This window comes from Copadichromis virginalis, linkage group LG12 (genome assembly GCF_057382275.1).
Source record: "Copadichromis virginalis isolate Kocher_CV1m ecotype Utaka linkage group LG12, C_Virginalis_male_GT1.1, whole genome shotgun sequence".
Lineage (NCBI taxonomy): Eukaryota > Metazoa > Chordata > Actinopteri > Cichliformes > Cichlidae > Copadichromis > Copadichromis virginalis.
Genome location: NC_140629.1, coordinates 3,806,520 through 3,834,240, shown reverse-complemented (window position 1 = coordinate 3,834,240; position 27,721 = coordinate 3,806,520). Strand labels below are relative to the sequence as shown.

The window sequence follows — 27,721 nt, the reverse complement described above, 5'->3', positions numbered from 1 at the left end:
CAGCCTGAGCAACACTCAACTCCTGATGACCTTGTGCGGTTTGCCTACCTCACCTGTCCTGGTCGTGTTTCAGGGATTATATATGGTCTTTGGCCCCCTCTAGTGGTAGTTGCGGTCAATTGAACTCGGATCAGGTGGACAGTCAGCTGACTTTTGCACAAGCAGGAAGGGGAAGTCGCAGACTAGTCATGTCAAACAGTTAATACATTTTTGTGCGTTTCTTTTATTTAATAGACGAAGGCTTCAAACTTTAAAAAAAATGTTCGTTGGGGACGATGAGGACGGAGACTTCTTGTCTCCCACAGGAGGGTGAGTTGGTTTTGTACTCCGAGCTAATGCTCTTTAGGCTATAAGCTAACTAGCTCACCAGGATTTAGCCCATGTTCTAGCCGTTGACCCAGCTTTCATTTTAATCTTTGTATTAATCGTGATTAAATGGAGTCCACCACCATTAAAAAAGTCTAAAGAGCAGGCGGATCATTTTAAGCCTCTTTCTAACATGTAGTACATATTTCAGTTATGGTTTTAATTCCCTTTGTTACGTGTTTTGCCGGAATATCAAGAGAATCCCGGTGAAGTGATGTGAAGTTTTGTCAAAGCAACATATCTGTGCCGAATTTCAAAGTGACCTCATATACACAATGAAGAAAATAAAACGGCATTTAAGTGAAGTTCAGGACTATTAATGCAGTGTAAAGTTAACAGGTATGAGCGGGTTTGAATCGTTTTGTCATGCAAAGTGTGACCTCTTATAGGTTTGCGGCAGTATGATTGCTTATATCAAACACTCCGGTGTTGGTTCTGCCTGCTCACATGATTCTGTGGCTCATTTTCCAAGTAGCATTCATGAATGTAGCTTCTCAGACTGTTCAAGCCTTCATCAAATGTAATTTTTCTTTCGTGTTTATCTGTCGCCCGCAATAAAAGCATAAAAGAAGTAGATGATTTTATCAGGCAAAAACCTGCAAAACTTCGGGGCTTTTTGTTTTTTAAACAGCGCGATGACGTTTACCCCTTTTCACAGTAAACGTCATCGCGTTCAGAAGGACGCTACTGCAAATTAAAGAGTTTCATTATTTTCATTTACTGAAGTTATTAACTTATTTTATGGACAGGTGCGTGAAAATTAGTTGGTGCGTGATGTTTTTTCATGCGTGAACTGGCCACAGACTTTCTTGTTTAAAAATGTGTGTGAGTGAGGAGAGATGCTTTGCACACAGGGTGAATGAGCACAACAAGATCTGACATCGGGATATTTTCTTTTCAGAAAAAATGAAAGCCAAGTAAATTGTGAGATACTGGACTGTTGTTTGAGCTTCAAAGTGTTCTTGAAAAACATTTAACCCATCCTGCCCTCAATGTAAGCAGTACAGGATTCCTCAAGCCAACTTACTGAACCACATTCTGACTATTAACATCTAACTGGTAAATGAAAATGAATGTATTTACTATGGAAGCGTGCATGTGCATATAAAGAGGTTACTTCTAGAAACTAAAGCCACAAAAGCAGCATGATATGGGACGTCTAAAACTGTGACACACAGTTTAAAAATAATAATAAAATGAATACAATGAGAACACTGCAGGCTGATTCACAGTGATATAGACACTTTGATGGCTATACTACATTTAACTGTGGTATACAGTTATGTGAAAAAGAGTTCACATGACTCTATAGAGTTTACTGCTTCCATAGGAATTAGGAAGGTAAACGGTCATTGATAAGAATGGGGACGTATGTCCGTAGAAGCAAGTTTTGGACGTTTGGACGTGTTTTAAAATACTACCAATGGAAAAATAAAAACCAGTGTTTTAAGAGTACTATAGAGTTTGTACTGGGGAATACATGATGTAATCCCAGTTGTTAATGCAAACTGTGTGTCACGTTGTCATGGGAATGTGTGTGTATTCATTTAACCATTCACAAAATGTGTAAACATATTTATACTTGATTTCGACTTAGCTTCTTAGTCTGTTTTACACTACTGGAAATGCAGTTAGAGCATAGGACACGTGCCACAAATACCCATTCAATCAGTAAGAGCAGTTTCACATTGATATGCCAAAAAACCAAATCATTTTCGCTTCACCTTTACTGCGCTATGGGACGTTATATTTTATGTTGACTGTGTCCACTAAGCTTCAGAGCTCTAATGTGCAGCACTATAAAGAGCGCTCGCAGCAATAAAACAGTTAACCTGTTTTGAATTGTGTATTTTACCACTGCATACTAAATCACTAGATTAACAATTTTATAAAGTATTAATCTAATTTTTTTCTTTCTTGCAACAGTGATGTATTTTATTGTTAAATTTTTATGTTCTCTCTAAATTTCTAAAAACCATGAACTCATTATCTGATAATCATGTCTCGAGCTGGACCAGGTGACACTCATAGAGCATCTGGGAGATGTATTGTGGAGTAAAAGGCCATCTATCGAGGGCTAAAGGTTGGCTGAGACAGCCATGTAACAGGACAATGATGCCAAGCACACTATCAAACCTATGAATAAATTTAGTCATTCATTTATTTATTCTTTTACATTTTTCAGCCAAAGCCTGGCCTTAGAATGTGGTAGCTTAAAGCAGCTGTGTGTAAATTCGAACCTTTGCATAACAATTAAAACAATTAATTTGACACTATTTTCAAAATGCAGCGTTTTGCAGCTTTCTTAGTGTCATTGGAAAAGTAGTTCCAGAAGCTTGAATTATTTCTTCTTCTTTAAAGAAAAAAGGGATCTGTGTGTTGAAAGACCCAAACTTGGTGCACTTTTGTCATGGGACAGACTCACTGAGTATTAGGAAAGCTTCCAGCTGACTTTTTAATCTTTGCCACTTTTCTCATGCCTCCTCCCTCTGCACGAGTTCTGTGTGACTGTAGTGCAGTGTGTGTGTGAGCGTTTGGGATCAGTGGCAAGCGTAGAGCCTGTTGTTGAGGAGGGACTAGTGTTATGGAATCTAATTCCTCTCACATGCTGCTTGTTAGAGTAGACTGGAGTTGAAGGCTTCTGCTACAGCCCATCTCTTCCCTCCAAAGACCCGTGCAGCACTAAAGCCAGAGCGCTGCGCTTTTCTTCTTTTTCTGCTACGCTGTTGAATTTGTCACACAAGTGTGATAGCACTGGGGGTTGAGTGGTCAGCATAGCAAGCGAGACGAGCATTGGAACAAGCATTAAAAGGATTCTGACTCACACATGCAAACTGGCTGCCCCTCCTCAGCCCAGTTCCTTACCGTCGGAGATGAATGCGTTAAGGCTTTCAACATGTCTGTTCTGGGAGATGCCAGTGATTACCAGTGGAAGGAGTTCCAGGGGTCAGTATCAGGCTGCCACCAGTGACTAAAAATTACTTGGCAAGTAATTGGATAACGAACTAATCATTTCAGCCATTTGCTTATAAAATATGTGATTAGAGAAAGAATCTTGATGTCATGTGAAATATGTGACAGACAGTTTACTTACTGTCCCACATAATTTACCCCCTATATGGAAAAGAAATAGAATAAACTTATAAAAGACTTGCATCAGATGTGGCCTTCTTCATATAGTGAATCATATAAGGCTGATATGATTCACTCATGAAAGTGGCCACTTTCATATATTGTTTTAGTAAATATCCAAAAGATACAAGTTTCATTTATATAATTTTTCAAGGGATCTTATATGTGTTTTCACTCTTGTATGCTTTTCATACAAGTTTCACACAAGACAGATACAAACGTCAGAAGATTTATAAATATCTCTTCCATATGGGTATTATGACTGTGGACAAAATAGTATATTTGAATTTTAAAAAAAAAACAAACATCAGCTGGTAGTGGTTAAAATGGTTACAATAATGACATCTTGATGCCAGCTCGATGATGTGTGGTTTTGTGACACTTTCTTGTTTACACATGTCTGGTTGCTATATATACAGTTTATACCTGGGAACTTGACTATAAAATAAAATGTTGGTGCTGTTACCGCCGTCTGGCGGGTACTGCCTGTGGTCAACAGTATTCTGATGATCACAGGGCTCACTGTTGCCTTCACCTTCCACATCTCTAGCTCTTGGTATTCCTCAAGCTTTTGTGTTCTTTGCTATCACTTGCGATGGCTATATCTGTTACTACAGACTTCTTCCGCTTCTTGCCCACCACTACTACATGTGGTTGGTTAGCTGCCACCAATTTGTCCATCAGTATCTGGAAGTCTTGGTCTGGTCATTCTCAACCACAACCACCATTTCAGCCTGCACCTGGGCTCGTGCCTAGTGTTGTAGACCCAGCCTCTGTCAGTCTTGTGCATATTCCTGTGCTGCCATGATTAGTGCCTCTGTGCTGTATTTTAGTCCAGCTTTGTCCAGCCATTTGTAGGATCAGTTGTGTCAGACCTTCCCAAAGTGTGGGGCCCGCCCCCTAGGGGGGGCGCAGAGCCATGGCGGGGGGGCGCGGGATGGAAAGGGGGGAAAAAAACAAAACGCTTGGACACTGCTAGCACGGGCACCTACAGAAACGCAAAACAGGAGATGAAGCATCGCTGAATATGTTTCCAAACCAACTTCATTCTAAGCCAAAGACTAGAAAATATGGTGAAGCAAATCTGCCCTTTGGCTTCACCTGCACAAGTGCCGAGGTAGGTCTCCCTGCAGAGACAAACAGTATCCCACATTCGTGATTTTTTGTTCACAAACACTTCTTGTAATGACTAACTACTTCTGACATTTTGGAGATATACAGTGGGGCAAAAAAGTATTTAGTCAGCCACCGATTGTGCAAGTTCCCCCACCTAAAATGATGACAGAGGTCAGTAATTTGCACCAGAGGTACACTTCAACTGTGAGAGACAGAATGTGAAAAAAAAATCCATGAATCCACATGGTAGGATTTGTAAAGAATTTATTGGTAAATCAGGGTGGAAAATAAGTATTTGGTCAATAACAAAAATACAACTCAATACTTTGTAACATAACCTTTGTTGGCAATAACAGAGGTCAAACGTTTACTATAGGTCTTTACCAGGTTTGCACACACAGTGGCTGGTATTTTGGCCCATTCCTCCATGCAGATCTTCTCGAGAGCAGTGATGTTTTGGGGCTGTCGCCGAGCAACACGGACTTTCAACTCCCGCCACAGATTTTCTATGGGGTTGAGGTCTGGAGACTGGCTAGGCCACTCCAGGACTTTCAAATGCTTCTTACGGAGCCACTCCTTTGTTGCCCGGGCGGTGTGTTTTGGATCATTGTCATGTTGGAAGACCCAGCCTCGTTTCATCTTCAAAGTTCTCACTGATGGAAGGAGGTTTTGGCTCAAAATCTCACGATACATGGCCCCATTCATTCTGTCCTTAACACGGATCAGTCGTCCTGTCCCCTTGGCAGAAAAACAGCCCCATAGCATGATGTTTCCACCCCCATGCTTCACAGTAGGTATGGTGTTCTTGGGATGCAACTCAGTATTCTTCTTCCTCCAAACACGACGAGTTGAGTTTATACCAAAAAGTTCTACTTTGGTTTCATCTGACCACATGACATTCTCCCAATCCTCTGCTGTATCATCCATGTGCTCTCTGGCAAACTTCAGACGGGCCTGGACATGCACTGGCTTCAGCAGCGGAACACGTCTGGCACTGCGGGATTTGATTCCCTGCCGTTGTAGTGTGTTACTGATGTTGACCTTTGTTACTTTGGTCCCAGCTCTCTGCAGGTCATTCACCAGGTCCCCCCGTGTGGTTCTGGGATCTTTGCTCACCGTTCTCATGATCATTTTGACCCCACGGGATGAGATCTTGCGTGGAGCCCCAGATGGAGGGAGATTATCAGTGGTCTTGTATGTCTTCCATTTTCTGATGATTGCTCCCACAGTTGATTTTTTCACACCAAGCTGCTTGCCTATTGTAGATTCACTCTTCCCAGTCTGGTGCAGGTCTACAATACTTTTCCTGGTGTCCTTCGAAAGCTCTTTGGTCTTGGCCATGGCGGAGTTTGGAGTCTGACTGTTTGAGGCTGTGGACAGGTGTCTTTTATACAGATGATGAGTTCAAACAGGTGCCATTCATACAGGTAACGAGTGGGGGACAGAAAAGCTTCTTACAGAAGACGTTACAGGTCTGTGAGAGCCAGAGATTTTCCTTGTTTGAGGTGACCAAATACTTATTTTCCACCCTGATTTACGAATAAATTCTTTACAAATCCTACCATGTGGATTCATGGATTTTTTTTTCACATTCTGTCTCTCACAGTTGAAGTGTACCTCTGGTGCAAATTACTGACCTCTGTCATCATTTTAAGTGGGGGAACTTGCACAATCGGTGGCTGACTAAATACTTTTTTACCCCACTGTACATACTATACTATACTTTATACAGTAAAGTTACAGCGGGATACAAATAACATCAGGCTGATCCTGCCACGATTTGTTCCCCGGTTCAAATCATGGACAAACAGTATCCCACAGCTGTTTATGTTTTTAAACCCATTTTGCACAGAGAGGCATTTTTTGAAAAAGCAATGTTGAATATTATTACACGGGGAAAAAAACAACTACACGTAAAATAATCACACTGACGCCTCTGCCTTTGTAAATGGAGGGACAGTAACTGTGTGTAAAACCTGCAGTCAGTCAGATTAACAGTATTTTGTGTCTGCCATTCTGCAGTTCATCTCATGTAAACAATAACGTGGCGTACAGCGTGACGTGGAAAAAGGCGCATACCTTTGATGTTGTGTGACGAACTCTGTATTCCTCGTCCACACTAAACTCAAAAAAGGAGTTTTAAAAATCTCAGTTTTCAGTGATTCGAAACGCCGTTTCCATGTGGACGAAACAGCTGCGTGTTCAAAAATACTCGTGTAGGTGCGGACGTAGCGTAAAAGAGTTAGTCGTTTATTTTCTTACTACCTGTAATTTATTGCAGATTACTTGTATTTGCTTAATTATTTACTAAATGTTTGAAATAAACCGCAATGGAGCAAAATATGGGTGTGTGTGTGGTTGGAGGATGTGTGCGCGCGAACATTTTTCTTGTAAAACAAAGGGGGCCCAGCAAAAAAAGTTTGGGAACCACTGAGTTGTGTCATCTTTCCGACATACTGGCGGATCTTTGTTTCATCCTGAACAGTGGTTCTGGCACTCACTAGTCCCAAGCTTCTTTCCTTCCACTTAGCGTAAAGTGTCAGAGTGCTGGACTTTTGTGGTGAAACCTTCCATGCATGCTAGGGAACTTTCTTGCCCTGATGTCAGTGGGACCAGTCTCCTCCTTTGACTGTCTTATTATCCCAGTAAAGTATCTGATGACTGACAGGACATATGTGGCAACTCCCTGAATCGTGTTTTTCTTGTTCAGCTGACTCCTTAATCTCTACACAAATGCTATGGCAAGGGGGAGTGAGGAAGTTGGGTCATAAAATATAAAGACAGCAGGAATAAATAACAAATATGAGACATGTATACAAAACAAGAGAAAGGCACACATTAGAGCGGCGGTCTCCAACCTTTTGCACCACGGACCAGTTTAATATCAGACAATATTTTCACGGACCAGCCTTTAAGGTGTCGCGGACAAATACAACAAAATAAAATGATACAGACAAAGACAAACTGTGGTATTTTGCAAATATAATAATAAACCGAATTCACTGTGTAATTGTGTAACTTTATTAGCAGCCACCTCCTGAAATGCGCCAACAACATTGAGAGTAACATCCTCTCTGTCTTGATGCATGCTCAGTGAGTAAATCTCCAAAGGTTGATTCTGTTCCTCTGGACGTAGCGTTTGGGGAAACCTGCAGTCAGCTGAGACTGAAGAAGTCACTTGGATGAGTGACGAAACGTTTCTCCCACAAAACGCTACGTCCAGACGAACAGAATCAACCTTTGGAGATCCTCCTCTCTGCTTCTTGATGCTCTCTGATCGCTATGGCAATGCGTAAATAGTTCTTTCAAAATAAGACATACGACTACAACACGGAAAAAGACCCAGGGAAACCGACTTAACGATAAAAACCCTGAAAACCATACATTTCACACCCGAGCCTCAACTCTTGCGGCCCGGCACCAAACGACTCACGGACCAGTACCGGTCCGCGGCCCGGGTGTTGGGGACCGCTGCATTAGAGGACAAAAACACAAAAAAGGTGTACAGTAGTTGGGAGCGCTGTGCTGCTGCATATGTCTGAATAATGCCCATAAAGGCAGCATGGAGGGAAGTTAGCCATCTGTCAGAACTGCAGGAAGGTGTGATGAAGAAACTGGTGCCTAAGAAGTACAACAAGCTGTCCATACTCGAGGCCTGGTGAATTGCCAAGCTAAGATTCACAACCAGCACCAGCAGGCCAGCATCAGTCTTTCAAAGGATATCAGGGTGACAGGTCTGTAGTCATTTAACCCAGTGACCAAGATGATTATGGAGCTTGAAATGGGAGGGGACTTCACACAGTTTCAGGGATCTGTTGAAGATCAGTGTGAAGATGGGAACCAGCTGGTCAGAGCATACTTTGAGGCAGGAGGGTGACACACTGTCTGGACCTGGTTCCTTCCTGGTCTTTGTCTCTTGAAGACTTGCCATCACACATAAGAGTAGGTGGGATTTCAGTAAAGAGGGGTGGGTGGTGGGGGCAGCACCATGACACTGTGGCTACGTCCACACCTCGTTTTCTCTCCGTTTTGGCCTCCTGTTCACACTGAGACGGCGTTTTCACTGAAGGAAAATGCAGCGTTTTGAAAACGCTCTCGAAAATGCATACATTTAAAAACAGTGCTTTCACGTCGCGGTGTGGACAGCGAAAAGACTTTTTGAAAACAATTACATTTTAGTCATGTGATGCAGTCATGTGACCAATTAAACTAAGATAGAAGGCATTATACGGCAGTTGTTTTGTTTGCTCTCAATTTTGACAGTCCTATTAAAGATTAATATCAGTTTGTACATGCTGCAGATAGCTTTTCTTCAAATTCTTTAATTCTCACTCGCTTTCGCTTTCAGACGAAAACGCCGTTTTCAAATCTATCCGGGCTAGTGTGGATGTAGCCTGTGCCTGACAACTGTCTTTGTAGTCTACCTGTATAAGAAATAGAGGTGGGAATCACCATACATCCCACGATACGATATTATCACAATACTTAACGCACAATACGATATTATTGCAATTTTTTAAAAATATTTTGCGATATTCAGATTCTGTACATAAAGGTAAACTTTATCAATATTCATTTTATCTAATATCAAAGTCTCACACTCAGTCTTTCTCTCAGTTCAGTTTTATTGTTGACAAACTGAACGGTTTGTATTACAGTCTAGTCCAACTTAACTGAATGCAACCATCTGGTACAATTATAGCTATTCTGAACTATGCAATTTATGGAAACTATGCAGCCCCTGCAGCAACTGAAGAATTTAAAAGTAAATTAAAACAAAATATAATTTTACATTAAATAAAAAAGTTTTAAACTTAATTAAAATAAAACGTGTCTTAAATTAAAATAAGTAAACTGTCATGTTTATTGCTGCCAAAATAAAGTTAAACACATTTGGACAGTGAAGGAATGTCAGGATTCTTGCTCAGAAAAAGGATCAACATGCTCTGAAGTCAGAGCACAAAAACCCTTTTTTGTAACAAAATATCGATTTCTGCTGTCCCTGTATCGATACATTATTAGCAAACAAAATATCACGATACTACAGAATCGATCCCCCCCCCCCCAACCCTAGTAAGAAATAGAAACCCAGGCTGTTTTTGGTTAGCTCAGTAGTCAGTGTTACTAGCTATAATTGGTATGTCTCTGGCTGTTGTAGTACTACTACTACTACTACTACTAATACTACTACTAATAATAAAAATAATAATAAAAATAATAATAAAAACAAGCAAGCATTGTTATTTCTTTTGTAGCTATTTTTAATTACTTAATACAGTAAAATGCAATGACATAAGGGAACAGATTTTAGTCAAGCATGCCTATCAGACGTATAAACGTATACAGTATTACCACCGTAGCAATAACCTTCTACCAATGTGTGGTAAACAGTTGGGCTGAAGAGTTCGGCTCACTGCTCAGCCCCTGTGGCACAGAGGCCCTTCCCCGGAACAATGTCACATCTACTGGTGCATTCTGCCATGCTGCCGTGTTGGTGTCACTTCAGCTGGTCAAGATTCTGTTTGAGGGGAGATCCCCCAGGAAACCATCTGTCATCTATTTGGGATCATGGTTTGATGTTTCAGACATGCATACAATATAATAATTTTTATTTAATCATTTTAATTTCCATGACATTATTTTGCATACTTTCATTCCCAACACATTACCCAGTATCAGTATAGATGTCCAGCAGGTTTTTTTTTTTGTTTTTTTTTTTTTAAAGCACCATATAGCAATGCAAATACAACCACATGTACATAATCTTTTGTGTTTTTTAGGGCCAAGCTGGCTTCCCTGTTTGGATTAGACCAGGAAACCAGTCAGGGGAACGAGTCATTCCAGTACACAGCCCCCAAACAGCCTAGAAAGAGCTCCAACCAAGGTAACAGTCTCAGAACTGCAGCATTGCTGAATTTACATCCAGTTGTCGTGCAGAGCCACCACTGATCATTTCTTTAATATTATTGCAGCTCCATCCAATCAGAAGCCAGCTCCACAACCTGGAGCTCCAGCAGTATTATTTGCAACAGCAGTCCAAGCCTTCAGATAGTGAGTTTGAAAACCATTTTTAAGCACTCATCTAAATATGTCAGGTGCTATATTCTAAATGTCAGTTTTCATGTTTATTTGTTTTTTACATCTGTTTGGAGCATTATCCCCCTTTTCTTTACACAAATTAAATTCTTTACTCCCCCAAAGTTCTCTCTCTGTTCACTGAACAGCTGTGTTGTCTCATGTAGTATTAATGGACAGTACATGAAGCAGGGAAAGCTGGGAGCTGCTGTGCTGGGCAACCATACAACAAAAGAGGTTGGAGCTTTGTTATTTAGTCTCTTACTTTATGCTCCTGGTTTGACTTTTGTTTGGTTTTTAATAATGAGCTCAGCTCTTCTTTTCTTCAGTACAAGCTGCTTCTGTATTTAAGCCAACAGAAACAAGTAACCTCTGCCAAGATTCACGTGGGCTTTGCTTTCACGGTGAGTATAGTCATGAAGGATACAAAAGTAGATGCACCATCTGAAAATGTTAGTTATATATTTCCGATAATCATTGCGATACCTGTTTAAACCCTGTTCTTTAGATAGTTTTTCTTTTGAAAAGCTTGTAGCAGCTGTAAAGAATAGCTGTTTCCCCCACTGACTGTTTTCATGGCTACATGCTCTTCTTCCTCTGCAGGTACAGCAAAACAATTATTGCACTTTTTATGATGACCAGAGGCAGAACTGGTCCCTTATGTTTGAGTCAGAGAAATCAGCTTCAGACTTCTGCAAAGAGGTGAGCCTCAAATAATAAATACTGTGATTACAGTTGGGCCAACACAAAACAAACAGACTTTGTTTATTGACAGCACAAAGTCCAAAAGTATCAGGCGATCTTCAAAAAACGATGTGTGTAGTCTACATTATGTACAAGCATGATGAAGAAGTCTTCACAAATTTCTCATGTGTGGGACTAATAAAGGTTATCTTATCTTTTATCATCAGGTATGTTTAGCAAAAGTGAACAGCGCTGCGACTGTAGATGTAGTGGTACTCCAGGACCTCAGTCTTGGTGAGGGCCAGTCAGTGGAGAATGGAGACTCTGTGGAGGTGGTGTACACGGGCTGGCTTTTGGAGAACCACACTTGTGGACAGGTCAAACACTCACATCATTCATTTTAACAAGTATCAGTGTTTTTTGTTTTTTCTCTTGTGGATTTTCTGGTTATGATGACGAACAAGTCTTTGAATCTTATTTGTATTGCTACAGATGTTTGACTCCAACCAAAACAAAGACAAGTTGCTGCGACTGAAGATTGGAGCTGGGAAAGTGATCAGAGTGAGTGAAAGTATACTGCAGTGACTGTGAATAGTAGCTCAAAGGGCTGTCCACACAGGAAGTGACATGCAGTGATGTGGCAACCCAACACCATAAAAAGAATGGGTGAAATAAGTGCGGGCGATATGAAGTTGGTGGTTCGAGTGAAACTAAATGAGGTGGTTGCTGATTGGCATGGCAGGGTGCTAAATACATCGGAGGATTATCTAGGCAGCCTGAGCATTGAATGTGTGTTAGCAACCAACCTTCAGCAGCAAGATAATGCATGCTGAGCTAATTGCTTTCTGTGTGGATTCATTGAATCAAGTAAAACGTGAATGAATAATGTAGCTGTCATAGCTAAACACTGTAATTCCAGCTACATTTTTATGGAGCTCTGTGCAACTTGATAAACTCACTGATGCACACAGGATTTAAGTGAACTGAAGTTTGTGTGTCGTTCATGTTAACACACTGTGTGACCAGACTGTCCTTCACTACGATGTTGTAATATTATATGTACGGTATGTACATCAACTAGCATATTTTAGGTATGATGATCAGAGTTCCTGTTACCATGACTAAGTAGCTTGTTGTAAAAGGACTAAGCTCGAAACATTATGCTCTCCATATTGCAGAGAGCTGCCTAATCTTCCCATCTTGACTGTTCTTGGAAAAGATTTAGTTCTACATTCAGTATTTAAAATTCAGTTTTATTTGTATAGCACCAAATGACAAAAACTGTCACCTCAAGTCTCTTTAAATTATAAGGTAAAGACCCTGCAATAATACAGACAAAACCTCAACAATCAAACCTCCTTTGAGCAAGCACTTGGCGACAGTGGTAAAGAGAAACTGCCTTAAAAGAGGAAGAAACCTCTGGTGCAATGAGGCTTGGGGAGGGCGGTCATCTGCCATGACCAGTTGGGTTGATGGGAGGAAGACGGCATACAATACACACTGTGGAAGGGAGTCAGATATTAATAATGAATAATGATTATGATGGTGAGTGAAATAGAGCATCATGGTAAGCCCCCAGCAGCTAAGCCTATTGCAGCATAAGTAGAGGGGGATTCAGAATCACCTGATCCAGCCTTAACTATATCCTTTTTTTAGGCTTTATGAAAAAGGACAATTTTAAGACTAATCTTACACGTAGAGGGGAGCTCTGTCTCCCTGGGCCAAACTGGGAGCTGGTTCAACAGAAGAGGGGCCTGAAAACTGAAGGCTCTGCCTCTCATTAGGCCTGCAGAGCGAGAGCGAAGTGCTCTAATAGGGTGATATGGTACTACAAGGTCATTAAGAGAAGATGGGGCCTGATTATTTAAGACCTTGTATGTGAGGAGCAGGTTTTTGGATTTAACAGGGAACCAATGAAGGGAAGCCAATACAGGAGAAATGTGCTCTCTCTTTCTAGTCCCTGTCAGGACTCTTGCTACTGAAGACTTTTCAGGGAGTTTTTAAGACATCCTGATGATTATAATGAATTACAGTACAGCCAGTGAAGAGAGAAAACTCATCCCTATCAGTACTGATGTTGCAGAAATCTTTGTGCTTTTCTTTTTTTTTTTCTTTTCTTTGTACAAGACTTGGTGATGGGAATAATCATCATTGTCTGACATGCCTCATGCTAGCTTGTGATGTAATTTGACAAGCTAACAAAACACTAGAGGGTTCTATTCTTATGTTATAGATTGTAACCTGCACTGTGCTTAGAGCCGTTTGTTTCTCACTTAGAGAGACTACAGCCCACATTCTTCACTGTCCACAGACTGTTAGTCAACCAAGAAAGTTGGAGAATGCCTCATTTTTAAAGATATGTTACAGTTCATTCACTCATTAAAAATAAAAAGCACATAATACATGAAACGGCTTAGCTACTGCCTGCTTAAATGACAAAAAAAGCCAATATTACATTCTCACATTAGGTTTGATATTAATTTGTTTTACAATGCTGGGGTCGTAAATGAGACCAGTGGATTAGCCAGCTGCTTTTAGGCTCACCTTAACTTATGATGTTGTCGATTAAATAAATATAATTTTCAGTTTATTAAATCATCACTTATTTATATTTGCTCTTGTGTTGGGTCTGTCCTGCATTTCTAATCATCCAAAAATGCTACAGTTCCTTTTGAAAGGTTCTAGCATAGCTTTAAATTAGTGTGTGAGCACTGAGATTGTGCCGTTTATCACTCTTCTGTTGCTATTATGTTATTACCTCATCATCTCTTTCCTCTCCTTCGCTGTATGCACAGGGCTGGGAGGAAGGGATGCTGGGGATGAAGAAGGCAGGCCGTCGTCTCATTGTCATCCCACCCGATTTAGCTTACGGATCTAAGGGTGTCCCTAACCGTGTCCCGGCTAACAGCACTCTTATCTTTGAAGCAGAGCTTCGACGGGTAACATCCGCTGCACAGTCCTCGACATCTCCCTCATCTGCTTGTATCTGTTTTAGCAACTATAGTCTACCGTTCAACCACTTTCTGAAATATTAGAAGCTTATTGAGCTTGTTTTGTGGTTTAGGTCAAGTTCTCAAAGGACAGTGGCTCTGATCGGGCAAGTGCTGGCTCCAGAGACTCTGCTGCTCCTTCCCCAGCCCTCAGTATTGAAAATCTGGTCCCAGAGCCCTCAGCACAGGCCCCCTCTTCAGGTTCAGGAAGACCAGGGTAAGATTTAAACCTGATAAAATAGTTAGCACTATTATTCTAAACTTTTTTTTCCCTCACAGTAGCTGATTTGTCTTCCCAGGGAGCCACCACTTCGTGCAAAGTCAAACTCTCTGAGTGAGCAGCTGGCTGTAAGCAAGCACCTCATTTTGTGTTTTTGGTATTCATTTGTTTTGGTGCTGTGAAGATTGGAGCTGCTATTCTTCTCCAATTTCAGAACCCAGATGCTACTAAAGCCAAACTGATTTCTCGGATGGCAAAAATGGGCCAGCCCATGCTGCCGTTTCTGACAGGGGCGGCCAGCCAGCCTGAATCCAGTGACTCTGAGCTTGAGGTCAGTATCTTGTCATGTGTACTGGTTTAGCATTTTCCTGTTGTCAGTAACCTAAATATTACTGCCCTTGTATCCAAAGCCTGATAAACTTTATTCCTGTACCTGTAGATCATTTTAAACCCACAGGTGCTTAAAATACTCTCCAGAAAATGTACCTGAATCCTGCAGCTAAGCCTGGTTTAGTGTATTTTTAGGCATTTCTTTAAAAAGATTTCTATCTTTGGAAATGACCACCGCCCTCCTGTAGGGCCAGTGTACTGTTTGTAGCTGTAGTCCACGAGGTAGAGCAGGTCATCCACTAATTGGAAAGTTGGTGTTTAAATCCCTGCCTGCTCCAGTCTCCATACCAAACACCGCTGGACAAGATACTAACCCAGTGCTCTGCAATGGATGCGTCATGAATACGCGTATGAATGTTAGCTAGAAAACACTTGCTGCCAGTATGCTGGGGTTCTTACTGGTGGATGGGAGCGTTGCTTCTTCATGTTTTCAGGTCATGGAATGGGTCCTGACTGTCGTTTGCACTTTAACTATTATTAGGGTTGTTATTAGAAGTATTAGCGTTATTAGTGTTATCTGCAGTACCTGCTTCAAAAGACTTGGTGTTTAAGCTTCACAGGACAAATTTATGGTAAAAACTTCATGTCAGGAAGTCCCTGAGATTGTTCCTTGGCTCTCACAGCTGATCTAGATTAGGAGGCTATTTTCTGTAAAAAAAAAACAAAGGAAAATTAGTCCAGTGCTTTAATTGCTTAACTTTGTCTGTACAAAACCCACAAACGCCGTATATGGAATAAAATGGCTCCTTGCTTATGTTTTCACAAAAGATGAAACTGTTTTATATTGTATGTTATTTCTTGTTACATTTAAAGTGGCATCTGAGTGAAATGTGGATCAGCTGGCACTTAGCCACACTGTCCCAAACACAACTGTACTTCATACTGTTGTGTGTCTGTGTGTCTCCATGGATGTGCACAAACACAAATGTTTGGATGTTTTTCTGTTTGTAAAACATTTACATGTTTTACTTTTTTCCCTTTTATTAATGATATTTAAAACATATGGTTAAAATAGTGTTTTATGTTTGTCTTTAGCAATAGAAGACAGTGTGTATGAGTCATTAAATTTCAGGTTAGTTTGATTTTACAAAACTGCGATTGTAACCATATTTTTTTAATATGACTAATAATGAATAACTAATAATAAGTATCTTTATTTATATATATATATATATATATATATATATATATATATATATATATATATATATATATATATATATATATATATATATACACACACACATACACACACACACACACGTATATATATGTGTGTGTGTTCATACATTTAGAATGCTCTTAACACTTTGTCTTTATTGATTTTTAAGTCATCTTGTTGATAAATATGGTCTGTGGCTGTAGAGGTGTGTGGGATTATTACACTGTCTTATGCTCTTAGATTAATTTTAGTTAAACAGGAAACTAGCATTGCATTTTGATTTCAAAACTGTGGACATTACCAGACAGCAGAGCCGAAGAGGAAAAATTTAAATTGCAGTGGTGCTCGCCATGTCCTTAAATCTAATCTAAGTCTAAAAGAAAAATGATGAGATTAATGCATCTCTTTCACATGAAAATATGACGCACAAAATGTTTTCTGGCATCATCATTGGTGAGTTCACACTGCTGTGCGTTTATCTCCAGGACACCAGTGGCAGCAGAGCAAAGGATCATCCCGTAGTTTCATCTCCAGTGCCGATCACCACTGCTCCTGCAGCTGCTGCACACGGTAAACTTCTTGTCCTTACTCATCCGTCAGTTCTCTCTTCCTGCATCTGTAAAATTGCAGTGTTTTTTTTTTGCAGTACATCCTCATCCTCATGCTCCTCCCACCTCCGCCTTACTTCCTGTTATGAGCACTGTGACAGCACAGCCTGGACTGCCAACCAGCAGCCACGCGTTCCAGGTGTAGCATCGCCACTGTTTGTACTAACTTAATATTTTCTAATACATGTTGGAAGAAGTAGTGGCAGAGATGGAAAATGTGTGTTTATGTCAGTGCATTACATCATTTCAAAGCCTTGCTCCTACACACAGACTCCACTGCAGCCTGTGGGCCAGGTCTACCCTGCACCAGCTGTCCCATACATGGGTAGGATTCAACCACCAGGAAGCCACTAGTTCATTTGATGACCTCATGATAATAATGCTGGATGCAATGGTTTCAAATTACACACCCTTGTGTGCTCCTGTTGTTTCTCAAGGCTCTGGGGATGTGACTTCCTTCTTGATGACTGAGGCCAGACAGCATAACACAGAGATTCGCTTAGCTGTTGGAAAAGTAGGCGATAAAGTGGATCAGCTGGCTTCAAAGGTACACTCTGAAATGGTACAAAATCATGAAGCAGCTTTAATGCAAAGCAGAAACATTTGATTTCGTTTTTTTTCTTCTTTCCTCAAAATCTTAACAGATCGATGATCTTCAAAAGCAGGGGGGCCTTTCCACGGGTTTGTCTACTGTGTCGATGGAAACCTCCATGATCTTGCACAATATCCAAAGAATTGTTCAGGTACATGCATCAGCAGCGCAGTGCTTTATAGAGGCATTGTTAAATCCCCCCATCTGCAGCTGTTCTGAGCACTTATTTTGCTTTCAGGAAAATGAGTGTTTAAAAAAAGAAGTGTTTGAGAAAAGTTCTCGCATCGAGGAGCAAAACCGTAAGATCGGAGATCTCATCAACCAGAACCAGAGGTGAGTTGAAAGAATTACGCACAGATACGGGGCAGCCTAAAGCTTAAGTCTCTTTAGATGTTCAGATTCTTATTCCTTGCACAGTGCCATCAGGGATCTTGGCAGTAAAATTCAGAGATTTATAGACTCTGACTTTTGAAGCCTGTTTGTTAAGTGTGTGGCTGCTTGTTTGTTAATACAGGCACAATGTGGAAGCAGCTGAAATGCTAACGTGAAGATGAATTCCTTGATGCTGCAGTTGTTATGAAACTTTATAGAAACAGCAGAAACATTAACAGTTTAAAACATTTTTTTGTACCAGGCTGTAATTCAGACTTTTTAATGACATAAGCCTGGATGTTCTGTCAGTACCAGCGAGTTTTAGTGTGATGCAGTTTTTAACAGTTCAGAATGGGTTGCTTCTAGTTCTAATGTTTAATTGTCTGTCTCTCTGTCACGTTGTAATTTGATCTTAACAGTAACCAAGCAGTCCCACATAGCCTAATGAAAGCACGAGGGAGTCTTTGAGCCTGAGTGTGCTTGATGCAGACGTGTGATTTTTCAGGTACATGGAGCAGAGTCACCTGATGCTGGAACAGAGGAATGACTCCCTCAAGTCGTCCAGTGAACAGAACCAGGCGAGACTGCTGCAGGCTGAGCAGGACAAAGTGAGTCGTTTGGTATTTTTGGTCTTTAATGAATCAAATAAGGCTGTTGGCTGAGTTTTGGATGTTTGTGGTGACAGACTTCCCTTTTAGTGAAAGGACTAAGAACTTAACAGGACATGTGTTGGACTTAGTGGTCACATGCAGCATATTACAGTCTGCTGATTTTGTGGCAGGCGGCTGCGGGTCTTCACAATTGAGATTTAATGTTTTTTTTTTTTGTTCTTAAAACCTGAGAATAAATGTTGGTTAAACTGTTTTGGATTTATTTGTGATTTTGTAATTGAATTGCTTATTAAGTGTACAAAGGGTGTGGTGTAAGGTTTAATAACGTGGTGTATTTGGTGATTCCAGCCTGCCTTCTTATTGTGCTCCTATAGTTTGTACACTTGTGTGTCGCCAGTTTGTAGTTTGGACTTGGTTAAAGGTTTGCTGTCTGCTGATTCCACTCTTTTCCAAATGCTCTTTTCATTGTATTCAAGCTGCAGTGCTGCTCTGAGGAAAAACTCCTATTCACTGCTCTCTCTTCTCAGCATCCTCTGCCTTTGGACCTGGGCTCTGGCCAGGTGAGCCTGTTTCCTCTGTGTAGTGCCATCAGACTGGGGTCAGCTAGAATCTGTAAAATAAGAAAAAGCATCTAGAATTATAATCGATGTTTAAATTACAGGAAGACAATGCTGCCTAAAGCAGTTTTGTTGTTATGCTGTAAGAGAGCGCAGCTGAAAAAAATCCAGAGACTCTAAATAGTCATTTCCAGGTCATTGCAGACCAGAAAGCACAAAATTTAGCACAAAGAACTGTGAGAAGCTCCTATTTGATCCCAGTCTGACTGCAGCCACTGGATCACCCTTTTTCATCATCCTTCACTGGCACCTCAACTAACCTTATTTCTGTTTTTGTCCTTCTGCTTCCTTTTCATCAATCAGCACTCACCATTTTCCTTCCACAGGGACACACTGCTAGCACCAGCAGACACTCATCCAGGCTTGTTTCTATGTTGTTCCACCATCTCTGTGGCTTTTATTTTGATATAGTGCCACCAGTACATCTTCCCCTCTCACCTCTCGCCAACTCCCCCAGGTTCGTCTAACAGAGGACCTGGCTTCAGCGGCAGCGCGGGTGTCTCAGCTGCAGCTCGAAGCTTCAGCTCACCAGCAGAAGGCCGCGGAGCTGCAGGGTAAACTGAGCACAGCGCTGCAGGACGGTGAGAGCCGCTGCCAACGCGTCGCTGCCCTGGAAGCACAGCTGGAAGGTGCTTGTGTGCTCGATTTAAATACACTGTGCCCGATAAGTATAAAAAACATAAAAATTGTGCCTTTTTATGAATATCAGAATTTTTGGTGCTGCAATCAGAGAGGTGCATTCAATACAGAGTCTACCTCCGCAGATATTATATCCATCCATTCGCTTCCGCTTATCCTTTTCAGGGTCGCGGGGGGCGCTGAACCCTATCCCAGCCTTCATAGGGCGAGAGGCGGGGTACACCCTGCACAGGTCGCCAGTCTGTCACAGGACCAACACACAGGGACTAAAGAATTAAAGTTTTATTCATGTCTCTCTAAAACATCTCCAACAGAAAAACACAGCGATGGTTTACGCAGGTTTAACTGCTTCTTTGTCCTGTTGTTTAAACTTAGAGCAGCTGATGCTGAAGCAAGACATGTTGGACATATTAGACATAACATGGAAGGATAAGACTCATTTTATTTATAGAATGTACAAATCCTTTTATCAGATGAATACATTTCATACAAGTGAAGAAGCAAAAACACCCAAAGGTTTTGAGCGCCTCGAGAGAGCGAACAAACTCATAAATTTGACTAAATGTGTAACGAGCTTGTACTTTGGCTGGTTCATAGTCATCATTAGGTCCACTGTTAAACATTCCCCAAATGTTTTCCTAACAATCTGTCTGAATCTGAAATTGTCTGACTTAAAGCAGAAGATTTTCTTTCTTTAACATAACTGTTCCTTCACATTATTATGACAGTTAACAGGACTAGTTGAGGTCACACAGAAGCTGAAATCGGATTGTTAGAAAAGGAAATCAAAACTGTGTTTTACTGCAAAACATACAGCAGCCACACAGAAGGAAGCCTGTCCCGTATCCTCATAACGTTTAGCACCAGAAGTTTAGTGCTTAGCACTTTTGTTGCCCCACAATAAGAAGAGACTGGGTTAGAATCCCTTCTGTGGGGTGTTTGGATGTTCCCTGTTTGTGTGGGTTCTCTCCGGGTACTCGGGCTTCCTCCTACAGTCCAAAGACGCGCAGCTAATGGGGTTAGGCTAATCGTTAAATCTGGCTGTCTCTGTGGCCTGCACAGACAGATGTCATGGGGGTGGAAGGAGGCTGACCTGTCCAGGGTGTATCTGACTTCTCCCCCCCTCCCCCTATCCATGCATGGATAGATTTGAATATTTGAATTCTCTTTGAATTCTTCATTCTCAACGAATGCCTTAATGTATGCTCTCTCTACTCTCGACCATGCAGGGAGCTCACGCTTTCCCTTTTTGCTGAAATGGAGAGCAGCCTCAGTGTCCTTGTGGTGATTTGGAAAGTTCTGTCCATGCCTTAAATCTTTTGTCTTTCCCTGTAAACTTACGGCCAGAGCTAACGACCACACAGATATTTTCCCTTCCAACATCTGAGCTACGAATGTTACTTTAACAGAAACGTTTGATTTTAAAAAATATGCATGTGTGACATCAGCAACAAGAAAATCAAGGCAACCCTGTGTAAGAACATCTAGTGCCTGGTACATAAAGAGCAAAGGAGAAGATGTCAGACTATCTGTGTGTTCATGTGTTTCAGAGCTGAAGGAGGAGGCAGAGAGGGTTCAGACTCAGTACCGCTCAGAGAAACAAAGACGCAAAGAGACGGAGCTGAAAGTGAACACCATGGAAGAGGAGCTGCAGGACCTGAAGACTGACAAGGAGAGCCTAGAACGAGTAAGCGGATTTCATTCTTTTGTGAATGAATTACAGCAATACACAGTCACCATGGAAACAAAATCAAAAAGGGATGTCTGACAAAAAGGTGTGCCTCACATTTAGGCACTTTCAGAAAGAAAGAAGAAATGGCAGGTGGAGCGTCAGCGTCGGGATGAGGAGGTGGAGGAGCTCCGCAAGAGCAGCCAGCAGGAGCTCGACAACCTCCGAGCTCAACTTCGCAAGGCCAGGACCAGCAGTGACAACGCTGCATCAGAACAGGTCACATCTCTGCATCCAGCCCAAGGGCGATCACATCTTCTAAATCGAAAGATCAACAGTGTTTTGTGAACATTAACGTTGCTTTACATGCTTATTGAAGCTGTCTCAGCTGCAGGCAGAGCTTGAGCAGGAATGGAAGGGCAAGTGTTCCCAGATGTTGGCTTCAGCTAAAGGGCAGCACAGCAGAGAGGTGGCTGAACTAACAGAGCAGAGAGAGGGTCTGCAGGACAAGTTAACCCAGCTGCAGGAAAAGGTGCATGAGCTCGTGCTCTCATATCGTCTTATGATGTTCATTTTACGCCCTTTGGCACTTCATGTAAAGCACTTTGAGTTGCTTTGTCACTGAAACGTGTTTTAAAAAAACAAAAAAACTTACTTTTAAATGAATCTCTTAATTAACGTAGAAATGTGAGAAGTACACTGACCTTTTCTAGATGATTATTATAACAATAATAATCATTTTAACTCACCATTCATTTAGTAACTAGCAAACATTCCACATATATAATATAATACTACCACACGTTTCATTACTGCGGTGTCCTGTGCCACTCAGCAGTAGTTTCTTCAATTGTTCAGTTTAAAGTTGAGAAAAGTTTATATTGGGACACGTACACGTTACATGGTGTGTTGTTGAATCATGTTTGCTGTCAATAGTTTACAGCTCTGAAGCAGCTGAGAGACTCAGAAGAACATAGTCTGCTGCAGCAACACAAGCATCATGAGGAGTTGCACGCTCTTCAGGAAAAAGTAAGATGGATGACTGCATTTGACTCATCTTGTCTAACAAGATTAAATATTTATTATTAGCTGGGAATGCATTTTTTTCAGCGACTTCACTACCCAGGAATATTTAGCCCTTTAGCACGGAGACTGTGCCTAAGCTGTAGCCAAATCTTGACATTTTCACCTGAACAAAAAGCAGAGCTACACAGAATCCTGATCTTAAAAGTGATGGTAATAAGTGTGGCGGGGACTCCTCTGTTTCTCTGGGAAGTAGCTGTTAAATGCCTGTTATGACTGATTAAAATAAGATAAGAAGAACTTTATTTATCCTGAGGGAAATTCTTTTGTACACATGTTCAGTGCAGCGAGAGAGGCAGAGGAGCAGAGGAATAAGATACAATATGTACAACAGAATACAAGTATACAGTAGGATAGTGCAAAATATAAGATCAAATAACTGTAACAAGTAACAATATAACTAAATCCTGAAGCTTATCAGTGCAGGTGATTCTAAAGTGACATAGTATTGTGCTATGACGGGGAGATGAAACAAACATTCAATGAAAAACTGTTGGTGCACGGTCTGAATGACAGAATAGCTTTGTTATTAATCCTCAGGAAAATCACCTACAGAGTGAGGAGGAGTTGTAAGGATCAGTTCTGCATTTCCAGTCTTTTGCTGCGTGTGCTCCGATGGTCCATCATGGAGGCGTGCATGGGGTGGGAGGGGTTACAACCATACCGTTGTGATTTACATTACATATATTTATGTCATGTTATTCTCTTCAAGTACACAGCCTTGGAGCAGCAGGGAGCGACTGTAAGACAGAAGCTGCGAAGACGAGTGGCAGAACTGGAGAGCAAACTGGAAGAGCAGGAGGCTTCTGGAGACACTGCAGCAGAGGTGAGAAGTACATGAAACCTTTCAAACAGAACAATTAATAGAAGGTGCAGTGCAGCCTTTGTCTTCATCTGTCACTTTAAGAAGCTGTTTAGCTGATAGAAATCACAGAATGAAAATCAGAAATGATCAGCAGCAGCTCATTAATGTCTCCAGATGCCAGTGCAGGCGCTTTAGTCTTAGCTTTCAGCTTGTTTTCCATAAGACTGCCTGATGTTTCCAATCCAGTACTGGATTCTGATGTTGAGTCCGTCATGTTAAATATCGGTTGAACCCATTTTAAAATCATTTCTTATTTATTATATTGACGTGTTGAGAGATACTTTCAAGTGTATCTAGCAACTTTACCCACGTAACATATACATTATAGAAAATGCTGTATGTTTGGCAGGAATTTGACTTTTTTTAAGGGAAACTTTTTAATGTACAATTTAACAAACACAAAAAAAGCTGAGATTTAAATGTAAATATAAGCAGAATCCAGTGATTTGTCATAACACACAGAAAGTTATGGTAAAAAATAATTCCCATATAAACTAAATGGTTTACTCGGAACATGATTGCATATGAAACGAGCTTCCTACAGTCTGAGAGAACAGAGTCTTCTAGAAGTAAAGTTGGGGAAGCGTCCCAGACTTTGAGAGGCTGTGTGGGCACATAGTTCAACAGTTTAAAAATAATATTTCTACATGCACAGCTGTAAAGTATTGGCTGGTTTTATAATATATGTTACAGAATATCAGTAAAAGAATCAGAGAATCTTGAGCAGTGTCTGTACGTAAAACCTGTATCGAACATTGAAGATGTTCAGATCCTGACACAGGACTGCATTGAAAACGTACACGATTCTGCTGTGGAGAACACGGCATCACACAGCAAAGACTAAGATGATGTGCTTATATAGAAACATTTTGGCCATTATGAAAAGCTTTAAGCTGCTGAGCAGGTGAAATCTGTCCTGGCAAAATAAAATTATTAAAATCTTCCTGGCATGAAGTTGACATTTATATTTAACAAAATCTCTTATATATTTCCAGAGGCCTAATATTAACCTAATTTGATTTAAATGACTGATGTATTGTTTGAAGAGACACTTTGTATAATGTTTAATATCTTGAGAGCACAGTTTTTCACAGAGGGTTTGTATCGTAAATAATGCTTCAGTAAATTCATTTTCTCATTTTGTTTTCTATGTAGAACGGTACGAATATCTCCATCTTTTTATGAGAAGCCAACAGTTAGGACAACAGGTTTCTCTGAGAAATCAGTCCAAGGAGCTGAGACAGAAAAACATTCCTGAAGTTTCTTCTTTTTAAGTCTCTTTTCATCCATGACCTAGATGACTGAGAACCTTCAGACATATCTGAGACATCAGGTTCAACAGGAAGTCAAAGTGCTGATTTGCACCATAGTCATGGTTGCTTAAAGCTTAGGTCAGAGGAGTGATGGCTCTGCAGCTCCTGTAAAATCAAACATCATTAGATGAAATGTAATGAGTGAATATAATGAATAATATAGAAAAATCGAGTGAGGAGCATGAAATACAGGATTATGTTCATGCTCCTTTAAACTGAGACAGCATGACCGATCACCATCATAGCCTTTGTAGTACATCAACAGTAGGTCTGATTTTGGGACGTAGAGTTTCTTCTTCTATGATTTAGTCCTAAAAATACCAAACACGTGTTCTCACTCATAATCAGTGGGTTTCCTAGTGTGGGTACGCATCATGGATCACAGCTGGTAAATGGACTGGTTCTTATATAGCGCTTTTCTACTCTGAGCACTCAAAGCGCTTATCAATAAGCTGAAGTAAAAGTTTGCTTATTGGTACGCGCATTAGTGTGATGCTGTGTGAAGTCGAAGGCCAGTGCATGCTGGGACATAACTCACCATTTGTGTTCTTGTAGGTGAAGCGTGTGATGAACGGAGTGTTCCACTCACTGCGAGGGGAGTTCGATCTCACTGAATCCTACACCGGCCAGGCTGTGCTGGGGGTCATTGTCTCTACCATTAAGGTAAAATCCTTTTGAAGCGATCAGGAGCCTCACAGCATTCGAGTGTCAGTCGTAGCGCCTTTATTCTAAAACACTTCCACTGCTTCGGCACCTTATGTTCAACCAGGAAGCCAGCTTTGCAGCTCCTTGCCACACCACACACGCCAAAAGTTCATTAGTTCCAGTTCCTTTCACCTGTCCCCTCAGACCTCCTGGCACCGCCCCCTGTGAGCTTACTGTACCACCCCTCCACTGCAGCAGAGCCACAGACCACACCTTTCTTTTTTATATGCAGCCTTTGTGCACAAATTCAGAGTTCTTAAATGTTTGGACTAATCGACACATCTTTTGTCTTACATCACCACAGGTGGAAAGGCATTGTTCATTTATCCATATTGTACAATCACAGCACTCATCTCATGATAATGGAAGTGTTTGACTGGCATTTGGTTTTGAATCACAGAATTCTAGAACCAGCCATTAATGTGGTTTTCTTTTCTTCTAGAATGTAACTCTGCAGCTCCTTAGTGCCAAAGGCGGGGCTGCAACAAGACCAATTACAAAAGAGGAGGAAACAGCGGAGGAAGAGGAGAAAGAAGAGGTTGAAAATGTGAAACAGGAAGAAGAACCTCACCAGAATGTGCACATAAATGGAGAGACAGAGGTCAGAAAGGAAGAGGAGGAGGAGGAACATGTGGCTGATTCAGATTCTCATCAAGTCAGGGAGACTTGTGAGGATCAGGAAGAAGCAGCTGAGGAGACGGTGTGTGAGTCAAACACAACAACTCAGGCAGAACATTCACAAAGCACAGATATCCATCCAGTTTCAACGACTGAACTCGAATCAGAAGAGCTGACAATAACGGCAGGAGCAGAGTGCGAGGTACAGGAGGAGGAGGGGCAGCAACCTGCTCCTGAAAGCTCTGCAGAAGATAAAGACACCAGCAAGTCTTTGGATCCAGATGAGCGTTCACCTGACGATGGGCAAGATGCTGTGTCAGAAACGAACGCTGCAGTGACCAGTGAGGCATGCGTGGACAGCGTGGAAGATGATGGAGAGGATGTAGGAGAAAAAAATGCTGCTTCTCATAAAGCCTTTGGACCCCCATCCAACCCGCCTCCACCACCGAGCGAACTTCAGGACACCTCGGGAGAGAACACAGGGTGAGCACAGGTCATAACGGCTGGTGGTAAAGTTACGAGTTTGATTTTGTGGCTCTGCTGGTCAAAAAACAAAAAGCCTCATTGGCCTCCCTATAGACTGGGAAGCTGCGTCCACTTTTCATATACACTTTATGGTTAATGTTATTCCAGCCAATCACAACAATGTTTCAGTATAAAATTATACACACAGGACAGAGTGAACATTGGTCTGTTACATGGTTGCTTTAATTGGGGCTCATGTACTTTGTCATGTGAGGACTTATAATTCGTGCTTATAAATGCGTCCTTGAACGCATCACGTTTCAAGTATTCTTTCTTGTCGTGGCAAACAGCTGTCAGTAATACTGAAAAGTTTACCAGTGGAGCCAATGAATAATGTAACCTTAAGCGCATAGAGAGTGTTAAGAAAAGACTTGTAACTTGCAACATATTTATGTCTACATTACTACTGACATACCCTCCTGCTAACTAACCGCTTGCATAAACGCTATCCTGCTGGCTTTATTGCCTCGCCCCACCTCTTTCTGCTATTCTCTCAGTCTGACTGGGAGAATTGATGAGGAAAATGGAGAGGAGCCATTTTTCCAGAACACAACTCCTGCCAATCCCCCCGCAGCACCCAGCGAGGAGGAAGAGGAAGAGGAGATGGTAAGGAAGGATCTGTAGAGTTCAGGCAAAGCTCTCAGATTTGATTGAGCGCTTTTACCTCATCCCACTAAACCCAGCCCTTCCCCTGTGTGTTGTGTCGGAGATGTTTTAGCACTTGGACACTATTTGTGATTTTCTTCTTCTTCTTTTTGCCTCTGCTTTGTGTCCAGAGCCTAAAGGGGCGTCCACCACCTGCTCCCCTGTTTGGTGATGACGAGGATGATGATGATCTGGACTGGATGAACTGACATGGAACCAGAGCACTATTAGTCTGCGTCTTTTAATTTCCAAAGCTACAAACACTGCAAGGTGTACCAGCTGTGTCTCCACGGTAGAGCCGTGAAGGTGAAAGAGATGAACTGACTGAACAGAGGATGGTCAGTCTAGCTCTGCAGCTCCGTGTGATCCTGCTCATTGATCGGCTGCTGCAGACAAAGCAAAGCTTCAGCCTTGAAAGCCTGTAATTAGAGGAATCTAATGAAATGCCTTTCTGTACTTGTTTAATAACAGTTGATGATGCAATCAGTTCAGGCCCAGATTTTAACATGCAGTGTAGCAGATTCACATGCAGGAATAAATGATTTCAGACTGTACTCGCTAAGTTTTTAATCACAGTTTTAAAAACTGAACTTTTACGTACTTTTGTTAAGCTGATATTAATTTCAAAAAATAAATGATCAGAGACACGTGGCCTTTATTGACTCTCCTGGTTCAGTGTTATGTGTTTTACTGTAACTGTGTAAGTTCAGTCCTGGCTATTTCA

General features: G+C 41.4%; 1 protein-coding gene across 4 annotated transcripts; it reads left to right on the top strand.

The window, feature by feature from the left end:
* On the top strand, positions 1-27,655 carry fkbp15b (FKBP prolyl isomerase family member 15b). Of its 4 annotated transcripts, none has more exons than XM_085474391.1 (30): positions 1-309; positions 10,395-10,498; positions 10,587-10,665; positions 10,857-10,926; positions 11,019-11,093; positions 11,293-11,391; positions 11,601-11,750; positions 11,866-11,934; positions 14,169-14,312; positions 14,438-14,580; positions 14,663-14,711; positions 14,798-14,914; positions 16,621-16,705; positions 16,782-16,882; positions 17,014-17,068; positions 17,181-17,290; positions 17,388-17,486; positions 17,574-17,668; positions 18,213-18,315; positions 18,795-18,878; positions 19,393-19,564; positions 21,125-21,261; positions 21,367-21,522; positions 21,638-21,775; positions 22,180-22,272; positions 23,039-23,152; positions 25,060-25,167; positions 25,652-26,310; positions 26,850-26,958; positions 27,129-27,655. In XM_085474391.1, the coding sequence occupies exons 1-30, from the start codon at positions 260-262 to the stop codon at positions 27,204-27,206; spliced, it is 3,645 nt and encodes a 1,214-aa protein (XP_085330517.1). In that variant the 5' UTR covers positions 1-259; the 3' UTR covers positions 27,207-27,655. The 4 variants fall into 4 exon arrangements, with proteins under 4 accessions (XP_085330517.1, XP_085330516.1, XP_085330518.1 ...); XM_085474390.1 differs by having other exon boundaries at positions 2-309; positions 21,623-21,775; XM_085474392.1 differs by having other exon boundaries at positions 3-309; positions 18,846-18,878; positions 21,623-21,775.
* Positions 27,656-27,721: the final 66 nt, after the last annotated feature.

Excerpts from the sequence above, each read along its gene's own strand:
- fkbp15b (XM_085474390.1), top strand. The coding sequence starts at position 260 with ATGTTCGTTGGGGACGATGAGGACGGAGACTTCTTGTCTCCCACAGGA. Across the intron at positions 22,273-23,038 it reads TGCACGCTCTTCAGGAAAAA|TACACAGCCTTGGAGCAGCA; the intron begins GTAAGATGGATG and ends ATTCTCTTCAAG. Across the intron at positions 26,959-27,128 it reads AGGAAGAGGAAGAGGAGATG|AGCCTAAAGGGGCGTCCACC; the intron begins GTAAGGAAGGAT and ends CTTTGTGTCCAG.